Raw genomic sequence first — 24,665 nt, 5'->3', positions numbered from 1 at the left:
GACACACTCACATCTGTCTGTGAAACAGGAACGGGCATTTAGAAAAAGATGGGTCAAATTCCACTCTTGTTACAGTAATGTTACCCTACTGCGAGTGTGAGGATACCACGGCCTTGTTGCAGAAATATTAAATCTCCCAAGTCCTTCTGGGGTGGAGCTGTGCTTCTCCCTTCTCAGTAACATTCACTTTTTTTTTTCATTTCTTGGCCCTGAAGTACTTTCCAAGCAAAAGCAGCATCCTTTGCAAACGTAAGCTATTTCAAATATCTAGACTTCCAAATAATAAACTGGTTATTTTAAGTGGTTCTGATCCACTGATTCAAATTTCTATTTTGCTTCAAAAAAAACCAGTGACAGAGTCAGGTACTGACTAAATCAGGACATTCTGATTTAGAAGCAGAAAAACTTTCCTGCCTTGAGCTTCACCAAATTTCTGAGTAAATTTTCATGAACCAAGAGAACTCAAATGCTGATCAGATTTAGTGAGGGAAAGGAAAATGTTGGGAGCAAATAGCAGAGTGCCTTCCAGTAGCTGAGGTGTGGCACTGCCCTGGGATGAACAAGCTGTGGCTGTAATGTGCTGGGGAAGCACCAGCTCAGCAATAAGGGGTGGAGACCACAATGTGAGCACTTCTGAATTAAAAGTGTGACTTTCCGTCAAATTCAGCAGTTAAAATTTTCATGGGAGTTCAGGAACTCCCATAACCAAAAGTAAGTGGTGTGGCAATGTAGGAGCAACCCTGCTCTCAGGACTTACAATATTTAAAAGCTGAAATAGTTGGAAACAGTAGCATTCATTGCTCTCAGTCCTAATTTGGGGTCTGTGCTTTTGCTACTGCTTGGTTTGCATGATTTAGTGTCCTCCATGGAAAAAGACAGATAAACTTCAACAGCTGACAGAAGACAAAAACTGACATGGAGCATCACCTTTCCTGACTGTTTAAATCCTTTAAGGAAGTGTTGGAGCAATTAGAGAGGGAGTTTAATCTTTGCAGAGTGCATTAACACTCTCCGACCTCCTAGACAATAGATCAGACCTCAGACACATAATGCTTCCCTAAGGCTTTTTAACCAGAGCATTTGATCTCCACTCTGTGTCTTACTGTAGGTATCCGTGTGAGAGAGAGGATTCATTGGGCACTGAAGGACACTGGCTCTGCCAGTATTCATACAACTTTCAAGAAAGAAAGCAGAATTGCTTTCATTGCAACACATGCTGCTGCAGAAGTACTATTTCCCAGAAGAAGGGAAAGAAATAAAAAAAAAGAAAAAGAAACAAAACAAGATTAAAACCATCCAGAGTAGCTCTGCAAAATGTCTTCATTTTTATTAATCTCATATTTCCTTTCTACTGCCACTGTTTATTTCCCAGCTTTGGAATATAAATCTATTTAAAAAAAAAAAAAAAAAAAAAAAAAGCTTAGATTAGTTCTTTATTCATAGAAACAGTTATCTGATAATAATTTCAAAATACTTCATTTCTTAACCCCTGCAGAGGGACTTAAGGGAAAGGGAATTAGGAAGGCAGGTCTAGTTTATTAAGGAAATTGAAATATATCATTGCAAATAATTTTCCCAAATGTGTACATGGAAGTATCTGGGGAAGTTTTCTTAACTGCCAGAACAAGTCATCATCTCATTCCTGATGGGCATGTTCAGTTAAAAAAAAAAAAAAAAAGCTAATATCACTGTATCAATTATGCATTTCCCATTTAATATTCTAAACATTTTAAGAAAATTTGCTTAGTGCAAATTTTTAATGGAATTAGACTTTCTTGCCATCATGTTCTGACAGCAGCCACATCTCCTATAGCCAATACATAACAAGAGGATAAAAGCAGCTCACTGGATGCTCACCCACTGCTAAAAAATGGGTGCTGCAGTTTCCCTTAAGCACTGGGGGTTCTCCCCCCCAGGCAATGCATTTGAGGTACCCTTATGGCTAAAAATATTTAGATGAGGCTATTAATGCTTTTCATTAGCAGCAGGATTTTGTTTTACTTTTGTAGACCTACAAAAAGTGCCTTTTTGTGGAGTACCTGCATTACAAAAAGGTTTGGCTGCTGTTGAAATGGGTATCTCAAATTTGCCAAGCCAAGTGCATCACAAATGACAAAAAGGTCACATACACCCAGTATATTTAAAAACAAGCAAGCCTTCAAAGTCAAAGTGTAATGCAGTTATTTCTAATCTGAACAAACAATAGAATGCATCTAATGAAAGCTGACAATTGGCTTTGATACAGAGATGTGCTGCTCTTCTCTTCCATTAAAAGATGAAAGCTGAAGGAAAGTACAGAAGACAGTGACTTCTCCCAAAACAAAAGTAGAAAGTTCTGAACCTGAGCTAGCAAAGTAGTCAAAGGTTGTTGTTTTAGTGAAGACTTTTGCTCACCTTTGGCACTCATCTCTCAGTAAATATGCTGACTTTACATAGGTGATGCTAAAGGTAAAATAAATCAGCATATTAGACTGGTACAAAACACTACATGTTTTACATATTTATTAACATTTCTCAAAAGCACAGCACTACCTTTAAAAAAAAAATAAAAGAAAGAGAAAAAAAAAAACACAGAAAAACACCAAAGGAAAACAGCTAAGCTTCACTACAGGGTGGATGCCACAATTAAGAATAACAGATTTAATTTTCATGAAGTTGTGGGGGAAGAGATCAAAACTCTATTGATGTTACTGGTAACAGTGCAAACCTTTACTGTGGAAGCAGTCAAATTCACACATAATTAATAGCAAAAATTAAAAAAAAAATCAGATTTCTGGGATTTTGCAGTCATCTCACTGCTCCAGGTTTATTTCCAACTGAATATTGAAAAAGAAAAATTATGGAAGGGACATATCCTGATTTAAGGTATTTTTACTATTACTGCTATCCTCAAACAACCCAAGAACTTTCTGGTTACTTAAGAATTATCTCTAAGTTAAAGCACATCTCAGTTGCTAATAAAGAAAAGTAAAGCTAAATGAGAACAGACTTTTCAAAAAGTATATTTGCTCTGCAGCTTCTCTACTAATCTCTTTTTATTTCAGAACTTGTAAAGGATCCAACTCTTTCTTATTTTAAATAAAAATGAAAAAAAAAAAAAATCCCGACAAGCAGAACGCCTTCAGAGAAATCCCTCAAGGTGTATCTGTCTCCATCATAAAACCAAAATGTTGCATTACCTTCAAATAGGAAATTTCTTCCAGTTGTCACGATTTTTGCAACTAGTGTTACATTAGCACTGAGAGAAAGGGTGAATTAAAAATAAAATAGTTCAAGCAAGAGAAAGAAAATCTGCCAGAAGAAAACTGACAAAAGCCTGAATGCCAGAGCTGGCTCATTCCTGAGGGTCCATCGCCATCTACAGGCTTTTCCTCCTCTCAGAAAACCTGATCATTCTATTCACACAAGAGTTTTTGCCCAAAACGAGGATGTAGATTTTTTAAACTGATGTTAAGTAACACACGTTTGCTGAAGCTAATGGAGTGATATAAACCACCTACAGATGTGTCTCTACTTATTCCCTTATTTTGGAAGAATAAAAACTTCCTCTATGCTTCAGGGGAAAGAAGTGGTGCTCTAAGCTTACATTTGTGTTCAAAAAAGATAAAATTCTACCTTTTTGTAATTAAAAGAAAGAAATAATGCTGATAGGAGTATTCCACCAATGACATGGAGATAAATAGTCAATTCCTACAATCTTCCTGTAAAACTGAGTGCTTTAAAGTACTTTCTAAGAGGTGTCAGCTCAAAGTAATGTGAATAATGAGACAAACCCAAGCAGATGCTGACTGAAAGAAAATCAATACACCTGTAGCTCTGAGGGGGGAAAAAAGAGCACACTAAGTATAAGAATTTTTAATTTTAATGGAATTTTTGCTTCCTTATATATACACCTTTTTCATCCTACATGCTATGAGTTTCCTGCCTTTTTTGTTTGTTTGTTTGGGCTGAGCCGTATGTTTTTTCCCATACAGCTTGCAGAGTCTAAATCTATGCCAACTTTGGGAATTTTACAAATAAGCTTCTCAAATTCTGGTATTTCCAATAGTGGTGGGTAAGTAGCTTCTGTCTCACACTCCTGTTTAATGAGTCTCACGCAGATACAACATTCATTCAACTCAGAATACTAATTTCATCTTTGTTTATGCAATTTCTAGTCTATGAATAAAGTGAACTTTCAGAAAAAGCACCAGGCAAACTGGGAAAATGAAAATGACTGGATCTTGACATGGAAAATCATCCCTTTAGGATCAGATAAGATAGCAAATTACTGCAGATAAATTTGTCTTGGTTTTCAGCCTGCCATTCAATTCAGAAGAATTACAAGTCAGAATCTTGTGATAAGAATCAAAAATTAAGAAGATGCCCATGAGTTTTAATCTCAAGTTCCTCTAAAGAACTTAAGACTGCAAAAAGAAATACAGCACAAGAGAAAAGCCAGCTTTCAGGTAGTGGACACGTCAGCCTTGTCCAAAATTTTTGTGGCAGATTCCTAAAGTCAGAATGGAGATCTGCAAGATAACCATAAAAATCATGAGCTAAATTCACCTTTGACATAATCCAAGTTTTGCAATTTTCTTGGGAGTAAAGGAACCAGTGTTGCCTTCCTATAGAGAGATTTTCACCTTTTCCAATACAGTTAAATAATAGCCAAAGGTAAAAAAAAAAAAATAATAATAATAATTAGGTAATTAGATGCTAATGCGTGATTACTCTCACAGCTGGGAGAACACAGAATATCTGCTAGCGAGGCGTTAGATACAGGAGTTCAGCGGTGTTAAATATACAAATAAACCCAGCAACAAGCAACAGTATTATTTTGCTGTGCTGAACAAAGCAAAATAAGTACAAGGTATGCAAAAATAAATAGGAAGAGTACAAACTAGAACAAGGTCAACAACAACCTTTTTCAAAACATCAGGACTTCGAAAGACGTTATGTATTAAGGAAAAATGAAAAATAAAATAAAATAATTAGGAAAAAGGGCTTCAACACAATATAGCAAACTCCAGCCAGACCACAAAGAGGGTTTGCTCTTCATAAACATCAGATCAGGCAGCTAAAATTATTACCAAAGCGCTCTGGTAGCTGTCACCTGTGGTGGGTATAATTACAGGCCACTGCTGCAAGCACGCCCACGTCATATGGCAATAAAAGGACCTGCAGCTTGCCAAGACCAGGCAGACAATGGAGAACACACACCACCTGACGAGAGCCCAAAAAAGATCAGCCAGGGAGACTAATAAAAATGACAGCTTCGAAACAAACGACAAAGCTTCAACCACGAGAAAAAAAAAATAAAATAAATAAAAGGCGATATCAAATTAGCAGGAAATACAAGCACTGAGCAGAGTTCTCCAACAGGTTGCATCTCGAGCACAAAGGCAGGCAGAAGGATTTGTGCAGCTAGTTCAGGTTTTAGCTAGAAATAGCCCTTTTTCATTTGCCTTTTTTTTTTTTTAATTAGATTAAATGTATCCACATTTGATCTTGGCTTTGTGGGCTGTGATTAAATAGCCAAAGAGATGAAAACTACATTTCCAATCTGGTTCAGGAGACTGACAAATACACATATCTAGTTAGCTATCTCAGCACCAACACCTTCTAGGGATAAATCCACATACTATAACAAAGCTGAATTTCTTTCTCCTCGCCTTAATTCTCGACTGCATGCCTGCATACACATTCCTGCTGACCAGCTGCACAGAGGCTTATCCTACATCAGGACTGTTCTTTTACCCCAATACTTGGACCACAGATTTGAACACACACAGCCAAGGTATTAAAAAGGCTTTATCATCAATTAAATCCAACAAAATGCAATTAAAGAGTGAGAGGTGGTGATTTAGGGGTCTCTCTCATTACCAGGGCTGAGGGAATCATTTCGATGTGATGCATTCAAGTTTGGAGTATGTGACACAGAAAGCCTCAGAAATATCAGCACAGCATAATTTAAGAGGAAGATCCCCAACCCCAAAACCCAAGAAATTGCTATACAGGGTTTTTATACAGGCTGGTTAAGTGCACACAGAGGAAATGATTCCTCAGATGCAAAACACAGTTTTGCTTTTTGTTTTTATTCGGAACATTTCACTGGTAGGAAGCAAATTCCCAAAACTCCTGAGCTGGAAACATAAGGCCATCCATCTTTTTCAAAGTTAAAAGGGATATTTGTACTGGTCTCTGCTCAGCTCCACCTCACCCTGACTCCAAAGCTTCAAACTTTGCTTTTTAAATCTTGTTTATTGTGTTGTCAAGGCTCAAAGTGGTTATTTCCCTATTAACTTTGTCCTTGTTTGTTCTTGCATTTTTGAAAGAGCTGGAAATAACATGTGTTTACTTTGCTGTGTGTCTCTCAGCATCGTCAATATCACTGTTGCTATTCCAGGAATTTTAACTGCTGCAGCAAAGCAAACTCTGGGAATCTCAAGCTTAAATTGTATTCCCCCTCAACCACAGAAGAATAATAGTGGAAATGTAAAAATTGCTGGGGAAAGGGTGAAACCATCTCCTTTAATTGCCAGGAGAAGCCTGTTTCTCATGTTGAGTCAGGTACCGTGCTCCCGGCAGCTCTGCAGCCAGAACTGGTGCCTCACCTGCACAGGTACTGCCACCAGCAGCCAGGGGGAAGCAGGATGGAAACGGCTCCTCCGTCATAGGCAAAATGCTTTTACTGGGATGTAACACCCTCAAATAAAAACACACCTCTCCACTCCAGCCTTTCCACCACAGCTCGAGACAATGACTTCAAAGGCGTGCCTTTGCCAGGGAATTGCGGAGGGAAAGAGGGGAAGCAATGTTGGGAGCTCTGAAGAATTACTTACTAGGTCAAATTCCTGAAACCTGCCTCTTGCTGCTCCTCCAGCGCCAGCTCTAGCCTTAACATGAAGGAATTTCTGTAGCAGCGTTATTTTACAGCTCCCCTATTTAAATAGAAACTGCCTTCCTTCCTTTGCCGACTGCTTCTTTAAAACTGTAGCAAAACACAAGCTGCGAATGGGCTGAGAACAGCCCTTAGCAAAAGCTCTACAGTAATGCGGATGTAAAGACCATCTCTTTTGCATTAATACTTTTTTCCTTCTTTTTTTAAAGTTTTTTCCTTCTTCCAAGTTCCCTATTCAGTGTTTGAAGAATACTCATTCTTCTCTCTTTAGGATTACATCTATTCATTTTATTTAGCTTTTAATGTGGAGACATTTTAATCTACCATTACTTTAATGCTGTTCCCAAATAGTTTGGGAACAATGATTTATATTTCATCTTCAGCTGTGAGGATGAAAAAAAAAAAAAAGAGGGGGAGGAAAAAAGCCTATACCCTTCTCATCAGTTACACATGTAGTCATGGCAGGGTGGTTTGTGCTTTCTATCAGGGAACTGCTGGGTCAAAATTAGTAGACAATCCACAGGGAAAATAAATATTTTAGGGGAGCTCATGTGAGAGCACATCTTGCTTGCCCACCCTACAGAGGAGTGAGTTATTACCACCTACTGGTAAATGCTCAGTTAAATTAAACCTCTCTCCTCTGCTTGTTTGGCCAGAGGTGCAAGGGAGGTTTGGTGACTCAATCTCTATCTTATTCCATAGCTGCTACTGGTCTCACTTCTTCACAGATTTCTCATGTTCCCTGTGGAACTTTCATCCCAAGAATTTCCTCTTATTGATCTATAACTCCCATCAAGGAAAAAATAAAATAAAATATAATATAATAAAATAAAATAAATCACTGCATTGCAAAACAATGCAGGAGTTAAATTGGATGCTTTAACCATACATTGTTGTCATGTCCAGGGCTGAATTATGCTCAGTACAACCAGGGCTGGAACATTTTGTGCTTTGCTTGGGAAAGCCAAATTATAACATGCAAGAGACACTTGTCCACATACAGAATGAGACATTTACCCCAAGTAAACTCCAAAAGGCTCAGATTTTGTGTTAACAAATATCTTTCCTGAAGGGATAAAGAATATTTCCCTCTTACTGATAGGCAATTAGCAATTTTAGGACACTGTCAACAAGCAAATGGCCTTTTGTCCATAGTTCATCACTGTGAATACAGCCCAGCTCAACAGGGATCAAAAACTGTTCACGTCTAATAAGATGACTGGTATCTTCTCTGGGAGATGAGTTTATCTGGGCTCAGATCCAGCTCCTGTAGCAGGCAGGATGAAGAGGCAGTGTTCAATCACTTGGTGGAGATCCCCAGGAGTTCACAGGCTGCAGGTTCTGTCCTCTCTCTGTTCCTGCCCCAGGTGAGACCTGAAGCAAACTGGCAGAGCAATGCACATCCCTGCAGCCTCACCCAGCCAGCCCTGGGGCTCCCCATCCTTCACACTGCCACAGCCCAAGGGGCCAGTGCCAAAACCCAGGCATCCTGGAGCTCCCTCTGGGTTTAAAGAGCTTCGGGGAATCTCAATGGACAAGAGTGGCAAAATCCCACCTCTGCAGCAAGGAGCACAAAAGCTTACACTTGGGTTGTGCTGCTGCATCCACAACTCCAAGAGCTTCCGTACTCTTGCGTCAGCTTTTTGGGAAGCCCAAAGTGCTCCAAAATGACCCCATGCCTGTCACTTTCCCAGCTGCCATCATTAAATACTTGCAGTGAGTTTGACCAGAAGCCCCACGCTTCCAGCTCCTTGTGCTGCATCACCACTCATTGCTCCCTTTCCTCCCACTACTAAACCATCATAAAATAATTAGTCGACACAGTGCAATGTCACTGCAAAATAAATAAATACTGCCTGTGCATTCCTTGCCTGGCTGGCCCTGGCTGCCAGCAAGGGCTGATCTGGAAATATCACTCCTACCTGTCCCCACCCCGGCAGCAGCCTGGATCAGCAAGAAGCTAAACCTGCTGGAGTGGGAAATGCCAGTGGAAATGAAGTATTCTGGCATGGGTGAGTGTGCAGGGACCCTGAAGGAATCCAGCAGCAGCACTGCCAGTCACACCAGAGGTGCTCTGGTGGCTGGCTTCCCATCATTTGCCTGATCCTGTCAACATCTCTTGCAACTATCATACAAAATTTCAAAAAATATACATATGATAGTAAAAATTCCAGTCAATATATCCTTTTAATTCACACCAGATTATATTTTTATGCAATTACTGTAATTTCATTAAATGGCATAATTACCATTAATGCAGAGAAAACTGTCAATAGAAGGTGCAATTATGTTGCATATAATCACAAGCACAATGTGCAATGATGCATGTTTCCTCATGAAAATCATTGTGACTAAAATTAACTTTTAAATATTTTAAAAATACATGTAATACAGTAAGAATGATTTGGTTTTTACAGACTTCACTTCCACAATGAGCAAAGGGGAAGCAGAGCAGGCAGGAAGTATTTGCATGCAGAAGGAAGGTTGAAAACTTTGGATCAAGTGTGCAACAGGAAGGTAAGAAAACAAGTTTTTGAATGCATGAATGGGAAAAACAAACAGGTTATAATCAGATTTATATGCTGAGTTGTGAGCAGACATTGCCCCAGGCACTTTACACCACACAGTTCTGGCTTTTTGGACACCAGTAATGCCATGTGGAAGTGATGTCTCAATGGAAAAAAGTGTGACGAGGAAGGAGTGAAGCGGACCAGGCTAGAACTACAACACTGGGACTTCAAACTGGTAAAAAATTATCCAAGGCACACAGGAAGGATCATACAGGGATGTACTGGACTCTGCAACCAGGTATCTTCAAAATATAAACCTTTTTGTGACATCTGTTTCAATCAAAACACAACGTATTGGGGTTGAATACAGACGTAACTCCACCAAGATTAAACAGAAAGGAATGTTTGAAGGTCTTTTTGGTCTTAAAAATCTACAAATCCCCCCAAACACTGAACTGATGGAGAAGAATACACAAAGTGCTTAAGGACACTGTCAACTCTACAGGCAACATCTTTCACGTGCGGGAATATTCCTGATGTTCCCAGGCACATACAACCATGTGTGATCATTTTTCACACCAGACCAGTGAAGAGAGGTGAACTATGAAGAACCAGAAATCTCATGCATGACCCTTTCCTCTGACCCTGGATGTTTTCTCTAGTTGTGTAACACCAGTTCCACCAAACCCTTTATGCACAGGGCAAAAATTTCACCAAAACTGAAATTCTGCTCTTCATCTCACCTCCCTTTCAACCATCTTTCTTAATCCTCTAAGCTTGAAAAAATTCTCATTTTACATGTGCTTCAGCAGAGCCCAGTGTCCTCTGTGCCTATACAATTAACTCAGATGAAAAATCATCAGATTAAAAGCATGGAACGCTGATGAAAAATGTGATTACATTTTTATGGCACAAAAAGTTCATCTACTTACATGTTCTTGGACTGTCTCCTCTCACCATTACATCCTAATAAAGAAATTTACCCTGGGATGATGAATCTTATAAATGAGGAAACAGAGTGAGAGCATTTTTCTCATTCACTCGTGTCCTGCCTGTGTTGTCCTCTGTTTCCTCCCTCTTCACCTGTGCCTCTTTTGCTCTAACACCCCCAAAAGCAGCTGATGTCCTTGTCACACACACGAGCTGTCACACTAATGGGGAGGGAAGACTAAAAAAGGAAGGTGAAAGATTCCCTGTCCTTGGTTATTGCTGTCCTCTGACAACCTCACAAATATTTATCTGTCTGGCGGTGGGTTTTGTCTGATTGCTGAAGAAAACAAGGCTCTCATGATTACACTGTCTGCTTGCCTTCCTCCTCCTCCCTCACTTCATTCCCCCTTGGAAAAGGGGGCGTGGGTTACCTGTAGAGGGAAACCAAGGGAAATACCAGATCAAAATGGTAACTGCCAGGGGCCCAAGGGACATCATCTGCAAGGAAAAATAATTTTTAAAAGTGCATTTTCTAGTTTGAGGGCCTAACTGGCATCGAAACTACCAATGAGGGTTTCATGAACCCAGCTGAAACATGGGTAGAGAAGCTTTGTGCATCCTCCTCACCTCATCTTTTAACCAGCACATAGGAGTGGGTTTTCCACACAGACTAGGCAAGGAGAGATGCTGCACCTACCGTGCTGTGTGCATATTTTCAATACTATGAACACTCATGCTGGAAATAGTGAGAGAGAGATATATAATTAGCATTTCATTTCCAGTGCCAGAGCTGAATTATCTCCATGTGAGAAAAATCAGATAGACTTAAATTTTGGGTTGTAGAAGGAGCCTGTAGTAATTATTCTTAGAGTTGAGTATTTTTATTCCTTTCCCATTACCCACTTCCTTTCAGGAAACCAGGAGTATTATGGTATCCAGTAAAGATGCTATCAACCTGTAACTTGTAACCTGCTCATACTCCTTTTCACAGGAAATAAATTCCTTTTTCTGTAGACCCATTTTCCCACCTTCTTTTTTTTCTGCCTCTCCACCCCTTCCAAACTTTTTCTAGGTTTGGAAAACTGAACTTAACAGCTGCAACTTCACAAGCACTTTGGTGAAAAAAGAGCAATCCTTTTAAATATTCCTTAGATTCCTGCTGTACAGTGATGGCAGGACATGGACACTGGAATTTTACCCTATCTTTCCAGCCCCAGCCTGAACTTACTTCAGTGAGGTACCAACTATTCTGTTCTCCAGCCATTAACTATATGTAATATATATAATAACTTCTGAATGAACTTCAAGAAAGAAGAAGACAAAAAATTAGAGAGAGAAGACCCTCTTCATCCTACCCACTCATCTGTGTGAGCCATCCCTCTGACCTACAGGGTGAAGACAGCTCCTCTGTCCTTGTTCTGAAGCTTCTTTCCATCAGGATTGGTCTATTTTACCCATCTGGCAAATTTACTGAAGTGTTTTCTTTAAAAAACCTTTAAGCATCTTACAATTCACAGACAGTAAACACAGGAGAAAATCTTAGAGATGTGGATGTTGTATTGCTTAATAAACACTCAACTCAAAAACTTTCTTTCTGCATGCTGGACCACCACAAAATGATTTTTGCAACCTTTAATGGCATGCCAAACATTTCAAGCATGAAGAAAATGTCACACCGCAGAGTAAAGAGCAGGCAAAATCTTTTTGTGCTTGAGTGGATTATGAGAAAACTGCAAATGGGGTATTTACTACCAAGAGGAAAAAGGAGAGATGAAAAGCAGGATATGCAGGTGGAGAACTTGGCTTTTTTGTTCGCAGAGTGCAGTAGAACTCACTGAACAGCCTTCTCCTTTGTTTTCTTCTTTTAAACAATGTATTATTACAGTCAGGAGAATAAATTTGCAACAGGCAATGCCAACACAGGCAGAGCAGCAATTGATAACCTGCAGTGAAGTGATGCCTCATTGCAATGGAAGATGGAAGGGACAAAACCCATCGGCTCACTGCATCACCAAGACCAAAAGCCTTCCTACATCACTTTCTTGGCCACCGCCTCCTGCCTTTCCTACCCTCCAGCTGCCATGTTTCAAATTAAAAACAATTAAAAATTCCAAAGTTTGCCACACAGTTACAGCCTGTGCATGGCAGCATCACCCATCACGGACATGGACATCCTCAGTGCTCGGTGCAGGGGGTGAATACCTCTGCTCCAAGCCAGGAAAGGCTTTCCTGTAGGTTTAATTTAATTTCCATCCCCATCAGGCCCAGTGTGGCCCAGGCTACCCCGCAGCCACAAAACAGCAACAGCAGCAAAGGAGAACAGGCTGCATGCTGGTGGGGAGGAAGGCACGGGAACACTCCAGACCTTAGATCACTCAGCCCCATGCAGTAAAAGAAGAAATCCACTTACCACAAATGCTACCAGGCTCTTTACTGTGGACTCCCAGAGAAAGCAGCTCCAAAGGAATTGTATTGTATTCCATATTGCCATGGTGATTTTTTTCACGCGATCAACATTTCTTGATAAGATCTGATAAATATTGAGTGGGAGGAGGGGAGGAGAAGAGGAGTTTAATCAAACACACTAATATCCTACTATTGCTTCAGAAACAGGGATAATTTAAGCTACAAATGCACGCCAGGACACATATTACAAATAAAGCCTCTATTTCAGACATGTTCGCCAGCTCCTGTCTGCTTTCTGACTACACCCAAACCTTCCAGATTTTCCTTGTCTCTTACAAAAAAAAAAAAAAAAAAAAACCAAAACACCCAGGAAAAGGCATAAACTGATGCCAAAACTAAATAAAACAGTTGTACAAACTTACCTCTATCCTCATTCAATTCTTAAAATACACCAATGTCTCAGGAAAAGGGACAGAGAGAATATAGTCTGATCCTCATTTCTACATGTTTTGGACTAGTCCATAAAAATAAACAGGGATTTTTAGACTCATTATAAGGCCTCTCAATTTTAAAAAGAATAATGGCCACTGTTCCTATGGAAAATCCTATGGACTTTTTACATAAGGAATTTAGCTTTTCTTCATGAAGAAGGGAATAAGGCTCTCATTGAGCTCTGCGTGCTGTGAACTGTGCAAAATCCACAGCTATCATTTTCCCCACTCAGAAGCACAAAGCAGAACTACTGATGCAAGCCAGATCAGAAAGCAATTTTGTGTTAACACAAACAAAGCTTTTAATATATACAGAAATACACTGAATATACATGTGTTCAGCATTTTATGCATAAATAGGTTTCGTTCCTGAAACCATGCTACAGCAATTCAAATCTTTCTGAAACAGATGCAAAAGCTTAGCCCAGACCAAATTTTCACCTTTTTAGAAAATTTGCGGTTCTCTTCAGTAAAGCGCTTTTCTCGGGGCTTGAATGTTCTAATACTTGCTTTTATCTAGAAAGAAAAATATATATATATAATACCATGTAGTTTTTAAAGGAGTTATTTCAGTTTCATAGCACCAGCACTGCTCAGGAAGATTAGGAAGTTCAGCATCTCTCAGTCTTTCCAGACTGTGTGACATAGGAGTTGCTTTTAATACATATTTTCTACAATGAGGAGGGTGAGGCACTGGTACAGGTTGGCCAGAGAAGGTGGATGCCCCATCCCTGGAAACATTCAGGTGGACAAGACTCAGACCAGCATGGCGCAGGGGAAGGTGCCCCTGCCCATGAGATGAGTTTTAGGGTCCCTTGGAAACCAAACCATTCTATGATTCCACGCTAAGGAAAATGCAGACAAGTTATATTGGGCGAGGCTGGACTCACTTTAGCAGAAGCAGAGCTGTGGCACAGCCCACGATGGCCTTAATAAACAGGAGTTAAACTCAGTAAAAGGCTGGAGGGCATAAAGGATTGAGCCACCTAAAAACTAAGCACTGTGTCCATGCCTCATTAATTTTCCTGTCAACACCCTAGGAAGAGAACATCCTGGGTCAGCTTTTTGGGGGAGAAGTGAGTGTTAAAAGTAATGTATAATAAAATGAACCTGAAGCCCTTTTTTAGGCTGTTGCAATTGAAGCCATGGCTGCAGCAATCAGCACCTCCTTTCTAAAGTGCTCGTAGATTATTTGTCCCTCCAGAAACGCCCCTTCTCTGTCCCATCCACCTGGAGGGGCCACAGCTCTGGTAGCCCAAACTCTTCCTCACTCACATCAAACATCCCTCCACCACCAGATGCAATGGGGACAGGACTTTTCTGGCTTGGTTCCTGGTTTTAAAAGCATCACCCCCACCTTGTCCTTGCAGATTCGCTCTTTTCTTACACCAGTGATAAGCAAAAAGAAAATACTTCAACTTACAGGATTAAATAGGACATCCAGCTCCAAGTAAATTACTCCTTTTGAAGCACGTTCCAAGTCTTTATTCTTCAGGGTGTAACAACTTTGTTTACCATTTCTAATCTATAGTTTGGAGTGGGGAGGGGAGAAAAAGCATCAATATTTTCCTGGCTGTAATCCTCAATATAATTTAAAGACACTGCAAACAAATAAATAAATAACTATAACTCCAGCACAAAAGAATAAAAAATAAAAACTTCCCTCAAACCCTGATAATATACTTGGAGCCTGAAATAGAAAACAACTGTTGGATTAGAGACCTATAAAATTGCAGATTAAATCTCTTATGGTCCAGCTTTAATTTTCAGACCTTGTACTTTATAGTAGAGCAGTGCATGCAATAACCAGTCTGAAAATTCTGCCCTGGAAGCCAGTGAGTAGGGAATGGGAAGTAATCAGCCACTGCAAAATGGGATTTTTCTTCCAAAGTTTAGGAAAAGAGCCACAAACAACAACTTTACCTACCTATTGCACACTCCAGTACACAAAACCACTTCTTAATGCTTAGTTTATTGCAACGTTATCAAATTACTACCCAGCAAACAAATGCAATCCAAAGAAATGAATAGGCTGAAGTGGAGTGAATGCTAATGTAACAAATGTTCAAAATTAACTAATTCATGTAAAAGACTTCTCCCCCCACCCCACCCCTGAATTTCAACACCACTTCTCTGCTTTGATCAACCGGTTGGCCCTATCTCATCAAGCATCTATTAAAAAATGAAAACAACCAGCCCAAAACCAAAATACCTTCCTTGCCATTTTGTAAACTATTTGGCTCAAAGCAAAAGCATACTCTCTTCAAAAACGATGGCAGAAATGTATTTATTATACACAGTAGGATATGTATTGATTAAACATTTGGCATTTTAGGAAGCAGACCAGTTAATTCTAAACAGCAGTAACATAAAAAACTGCAGCTTACCAAAAAGCTATATTGAGGGACTGTAATGATCAAAGATTAAAGATAACGGAGGAAATTTGGGGGCATGAAATTGCAACCATATTTAAAATGGCTATTGCTGCTCTGGCATTTAGAAGAGGCACTCATATAAACCATGGCAGAAATGAGTAAGGAAAAAAAAAAAAAGGTGTAACAGGAACAAAGTGATTTCACAAGACAAGGGAAAGGTCACTTTCTTTCCCAGTGTTGCTCCATCCTTTTGACACCAAAACAGCCTGTCAAAGGGTAGATGGGATTTCTGCCTAAGGGTTGAAAGGGAAGAGGGATCTCACAAGGACCAACTTTGCATCCTCAAGGGTATATGGCCAGAAACTCCAGTATTTCCTATTTTTCCATCAAAAGCTTTACGGAGTTTACAAAGTTACAGAGACCTATGTAGAATTCATCTAATATCAATACATAAAAAAAACCAACAGCACTAAACTGACCCCAAAGCACCTCTGCTTTCACCACAAGAGAGCACACACAGTGCTGGAGCTGGATACTGCAGCTCCCAGAACAGGGGCAGGTAGAAAAACATTTTGCAGTCCTGCAGCCTCAAAACAGAAGAGCTGCCAAAGTGATTAGAACCTTTTCTAGGGCCAAATGGACTGGCATCAGAAGGTCCTAGAGCCAACTGCCACATACAGCCTTGTCAACCCATCAGAAAGGTTTCTTCTCACTCAGTTTGCTTTTCCCCCCTTCAAAAGAAAAAAGGCCAAAAAAAATTACTGAATGAAAACAAAATTTTGGTTTGGAAAATAGTGAATTTGTTAATTTTTACAAATTAAAGGATAAATGGTTTTACTGATGGCAGGGATACCGAGACAGAAGGATTTGATTTGAGGTTGTTGAGGATGCCCCAGCAACAGGTTTAACCTGAGCTTTGATACATGGATTCTGCTGTGACAGGATAGAAAGTACTTTATTCCCAGTATGTCTGCAGAGATGCAGATGTCCAGAATATACCACAATATCCTAATTCTGGATTCTCCATGTTGTTAATTTTGGAGCTGAATTTCCTTGTATTTTAGGTACACATATTTCTCATCACATTTCAGCCAGTTACACCAAAAGCAACAGTTAGTGGGAAGGTCTCTTTATATTCCTTGGGATATATTTCTTTCTTACATCTTTCAAGAGCATAACCCTCAAGGAAAGGAAATGTGACACAGAGCTAAATTGACAGAAAAAGGAAAAGAAATGTTTCTGAGTATTTGAATCTGATACTGTGGTATTCTGCACTCAAAAAAATGCTTTGGGGAAAAGACTCATTATTTTAAGACCTGGAGCTGAATCAAACATTTTGGGTGTGTCTGCAGGTGTTTTCAAATAGTAAGTTTTAAATCAGCAACAAGTAATTTCCACCTCTGTATTTGTAAATAGGTGCAATTATTGAATGGTGCAATTATTATTGTTGCTGCTATTTTAAAATAGAACAGGGCAGGAAGTAATGTAGTGCAAATAAAGTTTTACAGTCAGATTTGGTATATTTAATTCTAAGTGTTCAAACTGTCTAGAAAAAGGTGTGCAATTATAATTCAGCCTAGGACTAAACATTAATACAGATATTTTAGCTTTATGCTTTCTTCAGAGGGAAAAAGCACAAGAGAAGAATGGCAGGTTATGAAACAGTCTGTCTCCATTGCATTTTCATTTGGATAAAAAGGAAAAAGAAACCTGAAAAATGAGTCAAACAAAAGACTCCGGTACGGTTTTGGCACCGTGCTAGGGCAGTCTGGTTCAACAAAAGGTACAGGGTAATTCTGAGACCCATGACTGCATGGAGGTTACACAGCCTCAACTGTGCCCACAAGAGAACATGCAAAAGAGCCTTAAGTACTCCTCATTTTCATTGCATCCTGTTCTTGGAGCAGAGTTCAGATTCCATTCGGCTTCCTCCCTAACTGGAGGGACAGACAGTTACAATACTTTCATTTTGCATCTATTTCCTTCTGTTCTCTGGGTACTTTCCCCCAGTCTCTGAGTTTCCCAAACTCTGCTTAAATGTTCTCTCCAGCTATGGAAAAGAGCAGCCAGGGCTGGGGTCACAGGATGAACCTCAGTGTCAGAAAGATCAGGTTTCTTCTGTCACCCAAACACCTTTTGCTACAAACCCAATCATGTCACATGGGTTTGACTCAATGAGTAGTTCTGGTATCTGTGTCTAAAACAGCTTATCTTAATATCTACTTATAGGAAAAGGAAGGGAAAGGAATATTCAAATTAAATGTGAAAACATCTGCAGGTTAAGCACCTTAAAGAGACATAATCAATATTATTCCTTGATTGATGATGCTTTAGATCCTCACTGAATACTAACACCTGCATTCTCTGAAAGCTTCTTAATAGCTTATACTGGGACTCAACCACCAAGCAAGTCTGCCCATAACCCTGGGATTAACATGAGGACAACAGTGCCTACCACACCCACAGGCTGCATTTTGCAAGGTCACCATCAGAAAACCAGTCTGGATCTTCATCTCAGGGGAATTTCTGATACCTGGGACATTTCCCTCTTCTGAGTCAACACAGAAAGACAAAACCATACTCAAATTTTCATAGAAAGAAATGTATATTCTATGTCAGATCCCTTCTCCGTGCACAACCACAAAAAGGAAATTATCAGTTGGAAAAAAAAGTCAAAATTCTTTTTTGCAGTAAATATTTTTACAGAGTCACTTGAGGCAAAGCACTCCCTGAAGTTGCCTCTAACTGAAGGAAACTGAGGTACACAAGACCACCATCCAGTCAAGGTCCCAAGTGCACCAGGTTCCTCTCAAATGAATGAATATATTTGCTAAACTCTTCGCACAGATGTCCCCAGTAAAACAAATGTGACTAAACACAGTATTGATGTAGCCAGCCAATGCTAAATCTATTAAGCAACAACCTTCTGACCGCTTGGGAATTTTAATGAAATAGCAAAAGCCAAGATTGATATGACACAAAACACGGAGAAGACAGGACCCTTACGCAGCAAAGCGTGTTTTTTCATTGCTCTTGTCTTAAAGAAATATGGTTTAGAGGCTTTTTTTTTTACATTGATTTTAAGAGAACTTCACTCTGTATCCAGCTTTGATGCAGATTCAATGTCATATATTGATGACCTGACAGAAGAACGCTGGGTTAAACCTCTGTACATCAACACCTGTGACGTGTGGAGAGGGTAATGGCTATTCTCCAAGGGTAATTCATCTAAAGCATTTGGGACCCCTGATACTCCTGCTTGAGCTCATTGCTGATGCACAATGTCATCCCATTTGCCCTGCATAACATAAAGCTGTCTTGTAATAGACACACACCTCCCCTTATCAAAGGACGTGTTTCCCCAGGAAAAGATGAAAGCAAGCCACATATTTGATCCACCTGTACGTGAATAAAGAGGTTTTTGTTCCTCCCCAGTCTTGCCATATGCACCAAACCAATTTTGTACAATATGCCCGTTCCTTCACCCCAAAACTCCTTATCCCAAACACTTCACTTTGAATAACCTTCTGTGGGATCCACAGTGGAATGGAGATTTGGGTTTTTGGCAGAGGACTGCTATCCAAAGACCAAAGAGATATGGAGCTGATGGACTGAAAGAAAGCAGGCAGGGCTTTCAAATGAGGGCTTCGAGCCTGTCTGAGGTGGAGCTGAAAACCCTGTGAGTAAAAGGATCCTAGGTGATACTTGAGACAACATCCCTGTTGATACCTTTGCAGTGAGCGGCTGGGGGAGAATCTAATGTCAGAAACAAGACATAGTTTTCCCTGGAAGAGATGTGGGGGAATTTTCCATATCCCAAAAATCCTGGTTCATAATCAGGATAAAAGTCAGAACAGACACCTCACAGCTGCCTCCATTGCATAAACACAGTGATTTCACTTTTCTCAAACTCTAAAACTTTCTCCTGGAAAGGACTGTGCACTTATGGTCAAGTGCTACATAAGTGCAATCATCAGGTGTCTGCTCTCTGAATCCAGGCCATCCTGTCAACCATTAAGCTTGCCAAAGGCACACTCCTTGTTTTCAGTGTATCACTGGCTACTGACCCTGCCTGGCACTTGAGAATATTTCATAGACCACTTCCTGTTGGCTGGAAAAAAAGGGTGCAGCTGAGGACTACTCTGACCTGATAATCCAGCAGATAAAAAAATATTCCATTCTGCGCTACAACTCTTCACTCAAAGGCCTTTCTACATGAGGATATTTGATATACTCTGCTTTCAAATTCATTGAAGCACACTATATGCTCCTATGTCTCTAATAACTTGCAGCCTTCTAGGAGATAGGAGTCTCTTGAAGCAGAAGAAAAAAGACAGACCCTCACAAAGAGACACACGGTTGCCTTTACTAAGATCTAGGACACAAAGGAACACAGAGATAGAAAGGACTTCTTTGATAATTAGTTCAAGTCCCCCAGAACCTACAAAACTTCTAAAACCTATCAAACTTCTTTCTTGAAGTAATAAAGTTTTTGCCCTACTTCTCTGTTCCCCAGGTTCTTCTCCAGTTTCTGGCACAAAAGCCCGCTCTGTTCAGAGCTCATGGGCTTCCCTTGCACTCACCACACCCCAAGATCTCCCTCCCAGCCCAAGGCTTGGCCAAGCCATACTCTATGGCTCACCTTTGGCAAGAGAAGGATCCACTTTGCTGGACACCATGGTAGCACTAATGTGTGTCTTTTCTAGTGTAAATTGTGAACATGGCTGACCAGAGCAGTGTTTGAGATGAGATCTCACACATGTTTTAGAGGAGGACAGTAATTTGACAAAAAGAAATGAAGAAAAGGAGTATGATAGGTTGATCAACATGGAAAAGTCAAAGGTAAACTACAAACTTCTCTCCCTCTGTTTTGCTCCCCAAATTCAGTTTATTGCTAGCAAAATCTACATTTATCCAATTCTGTTTCATCACATCTACCGGAACGTGAAGTTTGCAGCTTTATGCCTCATTTGGCACCGTAAAACTCTTCTCATGTTGCCCAGCTTTTTATTTTTCTTGTTTCATTCCTGCTATAATCCTAGATCACAGTCAAGGATGAAAGGATGAACGGAAAGAAAACATAATTTCACCATCCCTGAATTTTGGTGCCGTAAGGTTATTCCTGTGTTAATGTGATGATGAGGGTGCAGTCATGTTTGCAAAATGCCAGTGTGGGACTACTGAACACATTTAACCCAAAATTTGGTGTCATATTAATTAAACATTTCATATCCCTCCAACATACACTTTATTCAAGGCAAATTTTCATTAAGAAAAGAATCTAGTCATCCATGAACAATTCCTGAAGTAAACTTACTTCACGCGCTGACAGCTCACAAGTCAAACTTGTGCATTTTTAACAGGAAAAAAGAATGGCAAAAGCACATCTATTTTCAAAAGACAATTCAATGCCAGGAAAATATTAGGCCTGATTACATACTGAAATTAAATCTACATGATTGTGAGTCTTCCTCGAGTCTTTAACTTTTGTTCTCTTTTAGTATATTTATCTAAATGGTTCAAAGGATACATTCAAAGTTACAGTCAAAATGACAACACACACTGAGACTCCTATTTGAAGAAAAAGAGCTTAGAAAATTACAGTTGTCTGTCCGAGCAGACCAAGTTAATAGGTGCAAAATGTTTTTAATCAGAAGCAGAGATGAGTATATTTACACTACATTTGACTAAAATAGGAGGCAGAGAAGTTTGGATGGGAAGGAAGAAGATCAGTTGGCAAGGGAAAGCATAAACAACTTTTATTTTATTTTTTTTTTGTCCCAAACCTTGGACACAGAAAAACCTACACTGCATAGTTTGGACATTACCACACACATGCACTCCCCTCCTCTGCCTTGTTAGATGCTTCCTAAGGGATACTTGACAAATGCCTATAAAATCAACAGAAAATCCAAATCTAACATCTTCTCACTGTGAGCCCACACAGCCTGCTGCCGATCATGCAGGCCATTTGGCAAGCACTGGGTCTGCAGGAGAGCAGCTGCTCCAGCCACTCTCTTCCAGTAACATCAGAGATATGAGGACTTGGGGAGAAATTAACAAAGTGATCAAAAATGGAATAAAAGATGTTAAGAGGTTTTTTCCTCCCTGTAAACATCAAATAATCCTCCATGCCCAACTGACTCTAATATTATTCTAAAATAGGAGATATTGACAACTCAAGCTATGAAAATGGATGAACAATCTAAAATATCCCCAAAAAGACCACGTAGTCTGAGCCACAGAGTGAAGAGCATTGTAAAGCTCACAACAGTGTGTAGGCCACTGAGAGCTCAGTATTTACTCCTGTATCTTAGGCTCTTTATATCCCCAAATTGCTGGGGTTTCCTCTGTCTCAGACACAAGGGAGAACAGCACAGGGTGGATGAAAGCACACATACTTTTGTGAAGAGATTCAGAAGCCACATTGCTTTTAATTCACATATACAAGAAATACACTTATTTAGACAAAATCACAACAAAACTGGAGCACATAGACCTATTTCTTTACCACTACAAAGCATTCCTTAGTTTGGGATCATATCCTCTAAGTTAGTTCAAGAGTTTTCTGGGCAGTTCATTATTTATTTGGAAATACCAAATGTTTCAGTCCCCCTCTGTGATCTTGACTGTTCCTTTATTACCTAAACCGTGCTAATGCTGTGATGCTTATATGGCCTGCCTTGATCAGATGGGACCTTTACTTTTCCTCTAGAAAACTCCAATTTCTCCAGTCTCTGCTAGGACAGAGCCCCACAGTTCCATCACTGCCTTTCCTGCAGCAGCCAGCCTCTAAAACTCAAAGACACACTCTTGCCTCAGCCCTGGAAGATGTGTGCCAGCCTTTCTGCGGAGGTGAATCTGCTTTCACAGGGATGTTTCAAAACAAGACTGCAATTTTGTACTCTGTAGTTTCAATCAGGATCCACCATCTGCCTATTTGAGAGTGCTATTATCCACAGCATCACACCGAGCATTACCGAAAGCATCTCACCACAGCCTGTGCTGCTGGAATTGGGTTATATATGGAAAGCATAAGTGTCATCATAGAATATCATGACTTGAAAGGGACTCACAAGGATCCTTGAGTCCAACTCCTGCACAGGACAACCCTGAGAAACACACCACGATGTTTGTACAACAAATCATCACCCCACACGTTTGCACAGGGCTCAACTGTACAAACACCTGTCACAGCCTCCCCTTGGCCCAGGGAAGCTCCTGCAAAGCATCACTGCCTCACAGCTCACAGAAAACCCCATGCTTACAGCTAAACACGTTTACACAACTTGGCTAATATGACACAAGAGTCCCATGATGTTTCAAGCCTCATCTACTAATTGATTTAATAAGTCACAACCTAGAAAGTTCTTCCTACATGTTACTGTAAAAATTACCAGAACCTTCTGTGACACTGCACTACACATGGAACTGTTTATGCCCTCTTGATCTGGCTTGCACACCATTACTAGCAGTCTTGTTTCGAAATTAAATCAGTCTTACCAAACACAAAGCTGCTTTCCCCCAGTTCCTCTATTAAAGTCTTTTAATGATCCTTTCAGCTCCACTCTCTTTAGCTTGGCCTTTTTTTGGCTGTTTCTGAAAAAGCTTCAACTCTCCTTAATCTCCAGAGCAACCACTTTCCCCTGAGCTCGCTTTGTTTCCAGTTTTGATTTTATACTCCCATGGTAGCGCTCACTCCTCACATATTTGTTTACAGAACAAAAGCCACCAGTCTTTAAAAGCACTATGGAGTGGAAAACACCCCTTTTAGGTAATTTCATTCAGCTGTGCCAATAACAACAGCTATCTCTAGTCAATCCTACTGCGATGTGCAATTACTTTCTTGGAGTAAAAAGAAGCAAGACGGAACAAAGACATGCTTAAAATGTTACCTTCAGAAGATGATGTGGAAACACACAGAACAACTCAATTATGTTTTCAGACCTACGTGGCACTGATGAAGTAAAGACATTTCTTCAATTTGCTTTCCAATCAACCAAATTTGTACTAAGATGGGTTGACAACACTCGTTCCACTAAGGAGAACTATAAACACTGCCAACTAAGGTATGTACATATCACAAAACCTGTTTAAATCTCTGGGGCTTTGTGCTACAGGGGGGAAAAAATGCAACTTGTTCCCAGCCAACCATGATACATGTGGTAAAGGTAACTTACAGACAGCAAAGGGATGGCAACTTTTCCAAGGAAATCAGGGGGTTTATCTCCATCTTCATCAAACACTGTCACTTCCAGAACATCGTGAATATCTTTAATAGGGCTGCAACAAAAAAAGTGCAGACACATAAAAAATAATATTCAATAACACATGCACACAGTCTCCTCCACTAAGATCTGAGACTACTAATTAAGTTTGTATTACCTTGGGGTATATAACTAGCATTTAATTAAAATCCCCCCCCAAAACAAATCAAGTGATGGGTATTCCCCTAGCCTTCCCCTCATGTTTCAGTTGCATAACTAGGTGAAGAAACTACCAGACAATGACTTTTGGTATTTTTTTTTTATTGCTGATGCTATCAATGTAAAACTCAGCTCTCCAATGCTGGTGACGGGGAGAGGTCAGGGGCTGAATTCAACCCAAGTTTCATTGCATTAAAACTGCACAGTGACACACACAGAGAAGAGTGTTGCAGAAAACCTGGATATAATGGGGAGGGCTTTTTAGTGGTAATTAAAGCTCCAGCTGAAATGGACTCATCCACCCAAAACAATCTACACTGCTCCAAAATAAATCTAAATCATCAATAGCTTTTAAGGGGCTTAATTTTTTTTTTTTTTTAATTGACAAAAATCTAAGGAGAGATGCAAGTACCTGACTGGCTCTGCAGTGCTTGGATTAGCCAGACAACATTAGCAAGAAAATTAGAGTCTCCATAGCTGACATTTCTGAGACCCACAGGAAGTATAGGCACAAACTTTCTTTTTAAGTAAAATAAATTTGGATTGCTATTGGATTTATTTTGCTGGCTGAACTTCCGACAAGACTCATCTGCAAGTCTCAGAAAAAAACAGTGATGAGTGGAAGCTACTTGAGAACAAAGTAT

At 39.9% G+C, this 24,665-nt stretch overlaps 1 protein-coding gene across 1 annotated transcript in view; it reads right to left on the bottom strand.

Moving 5' to 3' along the window:
- The window catches only part of MCTP2 (multiple C2 and transmembrane domain containing 2), a 98,963-nt gene that overhangs the window by 31,729 nt on the left and 42,569 nt on the right, over positions 1 to 24,665 (bottom strand). Inside the window, exons 12-15 of the mRNA XM_062501150.1 lie at positions 23,776 to 23,878; positions 14,644 to 14,745; positions 13,662 to 13,736; positions 12,734 to 12,853 (exon numbers count right to left, since the gene is read on the bottom strand). Of these exons, the coding sequence (XP_062357134.1) occupies positions 12,734 to 12,853; positions 13,662 to 13,736; positions 14,644 to 14,745; positions 23,776 to 23,878 (400 nt within the window). The remainder of the gene's footprint in view (positions 1 to 12,733; positions 12,854 to 13,661; positions 13,737 to 14,643; positions 14,746 to 23,775; positions 23,879 to 24,665) is intronic.

The sequence above is a fragment of the Cinclus cinclus genome, chromosome 13 (assembly GCF_963662255.1).
Source record: "Cinclus cinclus chromosome 13, bCinCin1.1, whole genome shotgun sequence".
Taxonomy (NCBI): domain Eukaryota; kingdom Metazoa; phylum Chordata; class Aves; order Passeriformes; family Cinclidae; genus Cinclus; species Cinclus cinclus.
The sequence above is the reverse complement of the archived record's forward strand: the minus strand, read 5'-3'. Positions and strand labels throughout refer to the sequence as shown.